This window comes from Cyprinodon variegatus, unplaced genomic scaffold, assembly GCF_000732505.1.
Source record: "Cyprinodon variegatus isolate N-32 unplaced genomic scaffold, C_variegatus-1.0 Scaffold2377, whole genome shotgun sequence".
Taxonomy (NCBI): domain Eukaryota; kingdom Metazoa; phylum Chordata; class Actinopteri; order Cyprinodontiformes; family Cyprinodontidae; genus Cyprinodon; species Cyprinodon variegatus.
Genome location: NW_015152830.1, coordinates 4,954 through 9,071, shown reverse-complemented (window position 1 = coordinate 9,071; position 4,118 = coordinate 4,954). Strand labels below are relative to the sequence as shown.

The 4,118-nt window shown below is 37.5% G+C and overlaps 1 protein-coding gene across 1 annotated transcript in view; it reads right to left on the bottom strand.

Annotated features, from left to right (window-relative positions):
* The window catches only part of LOC107080823, a gene marked incomplete at its 5' end in the record, with an annotated part of 5,420 nt that extends 1,435 nt beyond the window's left edge, over positions 1-3,985 (bottom strand). Inside the window, 4 exons of the mRNA XM_015369028.1 lie at positions 36-349; positions 480-684; positions 801-879; positions 3,872-3,985. Of these exons, the coding sequence (XP_015224514.1) occupies positions 36-349; positions 480-684; positions 801-879; positions 3,872-3,985 (712 nt within the window). The remainder of the gene's footprint in view (positions 1-35; positions 350-479; positions 685-800; positions 880-3,871) is intronic.
* Positions 3,986-4,118: the final 133 nt, after the last annotated feature.

Here is a 4,118-nt window from a genome sequence, read left to right as displayed (position 1 = left end):
TGTTTAAAAAGTCCCCCCTTTTGCAGGACACAGACTGTTTTCCCAATGCCAGCCACTCCCTTTGTCATCAGTGTACGGATTGGTTGATCTCTTCCAGGTGGGACTTTAAAGATGTCTTCTTGTCTGATTGTTGTTTCTGCTCTTCCTGGTTTCCTGGATGCTGTTTCAATCTGTCTGACCTCATGTTCATCATTGACCCCCCCAGTCCCTCCCTCTGTGATGTAGAGCTCTGTGTAGATCTGGTTCAGAAGGGTTGGACTTCCTGCTTTAGTGATTCCCTCAAACACAGACTGGAACCTCTGCTTCAGACTGGATTTAAGTTTATGTTGACAAACTGAGCCAAAAAGCTCTGAAAGGTTAAAGAATATCATTAGTATCATAAGATTCCTTTCAATAGATTATTCTTTCTTTCTGCACTTCTGACTGAAATAAAGTCATAATTTCTCCATCAGGTTAAATCTCTGTAAAAATCTTCTTACTGCTCTGCAGACGTTCAACCAGCTCCTCCTGTTTCATCCTGCTTAGGAAATTCAGTGTGATCTTAACCAAAGCCCTTCTGCTGCTCCTCATATGCTCCTCATCCTTCCACTGACTCTCTAAGCCTTCTGGTTCATCTGCACTCAGAACCTTCTGGATCTTCTTCAGTTCCTTCTTCACAAAACTAACAATGTTTTCCTCCACCAGCTGAACAGAAGAATACACGAAGGACACATCAGACTGAGATCATGGAGCCAAACATCAGATCCATGTTGGACAGACTGACAGTCCCATGGAGAAGTAGTTGTAGTTCATGTACAGACCATAAATATGGAGTCCAGCTGGGTTTGATGCTGCTGGGTAGATGGATCACTGGGAACCTCTGAGTTCTGCTGGTCCACTCTGTAGAGGAACCAGGAAGCGTTAACTCACATTCTCTAGAACAAACAGAAAAAGGCCAAGGTCCTTGTGGGGTCCTGATCCAAAAGCTATAAATGGGGACACCCGTCACCAGAGAGGAAGCTCCTACCTGATCAGAGTTTGGATTTTTGATGCTCAGACTGATCTTAAAAATAAGTCAAATTAATTCAGAATAATAAGTTTGATTCCATAGAATCCATATAATACTATAGCGGCAGCCTATGTTAGAAAAATAAATTAGGCACATTAATCCAAAGTCCAAAGGACGGTTAGAGATTTTTACATGATTTTTAGATGAATCAGTTTGCTTCATGATAAAAATGGTCCAAGATCTGCATCTAAGACCTAACAGGAGGATCCATGGAAATTATGTAGGTGTTCAGTAAGAAAACTTTATTTTCATCTTGTATACTCAGAGTGTATATAACAACATTTCGATACATACAGCTTTTCAAAAGTGAGACAGAGCAGAGAACATTAGGGAACATTACCAGTTATAAAGTGCAGCAATGATCAGAATGTAAGGTGACTTTAACAAGGCATTTCTTTTCTTCAAATTAAAAACATCTTTCATTTCTATATTGATTTTATGGAATAAAGTAAATAAAAACGGGTCATAAGAAAGAAACATTTTGTTATTTCCTCCAGTGTGTTGGTTTGTTTTGCTCTTTACCACTAACAAAAGCTTGCCTTAAACATTTAAGTTTTCCTATTTATTTACAGTATCACACTTGAACCCCAGAGTTAAATATGATCAGATAAAAGGATTAAACTGGTCATTTATCTTGGTTTGCCTCCTTTAGTTATTTGATTTAAAAGTAATCTGATTAAATATATGAATTAAAACTGAGGGAGGAAAACATCAGAAGCACAAATTCAGAAACAAAACAATCGTCTAGAATCTGAACTGAGTGCAACTTATTCTGTCATTGATTGTTTTTGTAAAATGTTTAACCTAAATTCTGGCTTCAGCTGAAATCAGGCTGACCCCTGCTGGACCAACAGGTGAACTACAGACCTTTAGAAAACCTCCAACAATGTTTACCCTGAACTCACTAAAGACTAAATAACTGAGAAAACATCCAGAAAAAAACAGTTTCATTAAAAGGAATAAAAATTGGGAATCAAAACATTTCAAACTGTGTCAGTTCAGCTTTAAACATTTAAAACATTTAGACAGAGCTCACCTCTTTGCAGCTGAAGGTTGGTTTGATTTAAAATCGATAAGGCGACCCTTTGACCTGTTGCTCTGTAAGGAAACACAGCTGGGTTCTGGTTCTGGTTTGAGGTTCTGTTGGATCCTGAAGGAAAAACCCTGAATTCAATCTTAGTCTAATAATGTATTTAAAGTTAAACAGTGAAGCCCAGAACTCTAAAGTGTCCCACAGTGGCTCTAGTGTGAAGTGGATCCAAATATTCCTGGTTTCACTGTAAGCCCTATATTAATGATGGATTAATAATTAGCTCTGATGATAATTAATAAGGGATGATGTTTGGGTTTGTTAGCNTCTTTTTCAGCTCCTTCTTTACAAAACTAACAATGTTTTCTTCCAGCAGCTGAACAGAACAATACATGAAGGACACATCAGACGGAAATCATGGAGCCAAACATCAGATCCATGTAGGACAGACTGACAGTCCCATGGAGAAGTAGTTGTAGTTCATGTACAGACCATAAATATGGAGTCCAGCTGGGTTTGATGCTGCTGGGTAGATGGACCACTGGGAACCTCTGAGTTCTGCTGGTCCACTCTGTGGAGGAACCAGGAAGCATTAACTCACATTCTGTAGAACAACAAACAGAAACAGGCCAAGGTCCTTCTGGGGTCCTGATCCAAAAGCTATAAATGGGGACACCTGTCACCAGAGTGGAAGCTCCTACCTGATCAGGGTTTGGAATTCTGATGCTCAGACTGATGTTAAACATAAGTGAAATTAATGAAAATTTATTCAGAATAACAAGTTTAAGATTCCATAGAATCCATAAAATACTATAGCAGCCTATGTTAGAAAAGTTAATCAAAAATTTAAAGGATGGTTGGAGATTTTTACATCCTTAAATTAATCAGTTTGCTTCATGATTAAAATGGTCACACATCTGCATCTGAGACCTAACAGGAGGATCTATTGGAAGAAATGATGCAGGTGTTCAGTAAGGAGACTTAGAAAAACTTTATTTTCATTTCGTATACTCAGAGTGTATACATACATTTTTTTCGATGTATACAGCTTTTCAACAGTGAGACAGAGCAGAGAACATTAGGGAACATTACCATTTATAAAGTGCAGCAATGATCAGAATGTAAGGTGGCTTTAAAAAGGCATTTCTCTGCTTCAAATGAAAAACATCTTTCATTTCTATATTGATTTTCTATATCGAATAAAGTAAATAAAAACTGGACATAAGAAAATAAAATGTAGTTATTTCCTCAAGTGAGTTGGTTTGTTTTGCTCTTTACCACCAGCAAAAGCTTGCCTTAAAACATTTGTGTTTTCCTATTTATTTACAGTATCACACTTGAACAGGAGAATTAACCATGACCAGATCAAAGGATCAAACTGGTCATTTATCCAGGTTGCCTCCTTTAGTTGTTTGATTTAAAAGTAATCTGATTCAACATATGAATTAAAACTGAGGGAGAAAAACATCAGAAGCACAAATTCAGAAACATAATAATCGTCTAGAGTATGAACTGAGTGTAATTTTTTTCTGTCATTGATTGTTTTTGTAAAATGTTTAACCTAAATTCTGGCTTCAGCTGAAATCAGGCTGACCCCTGCTGGGCCAACAGGTGAACTACAGACCTTTAGAAACACCTCCAACAATGTTTACCCTGAACTCACTAGAGACTGAATAATTGAAAAAACATCCAGGAAAGCAGTTTTTATTAAAAGGAATAAAAATTGGGAATAAAAACATTTCAAACTGTGTCAGTTCATTTTTAAACATTTAAAACATTTAGACAGAGCTCACCTCTTTGCAGCTGAAGGTTGGTCTGATTTAAAATCGATAAGGCGACCCATTGACCTGTCGCTCTTTAAGGAAACACAGCTGGGTTCTGGTTCTGGTTTGAGGTTCTGTTGGATCCTGAAGGAAAAACCCCGAATTCAATCTTAGTCTAACAATGTATTTAAAGTTAAACAGTGAAGCCCAGAACTCTAAAGTGTCCCACAGTGGCTCTAGTTTGAAGTGGATCCAAATATTCCTGGTTTCACTGTAA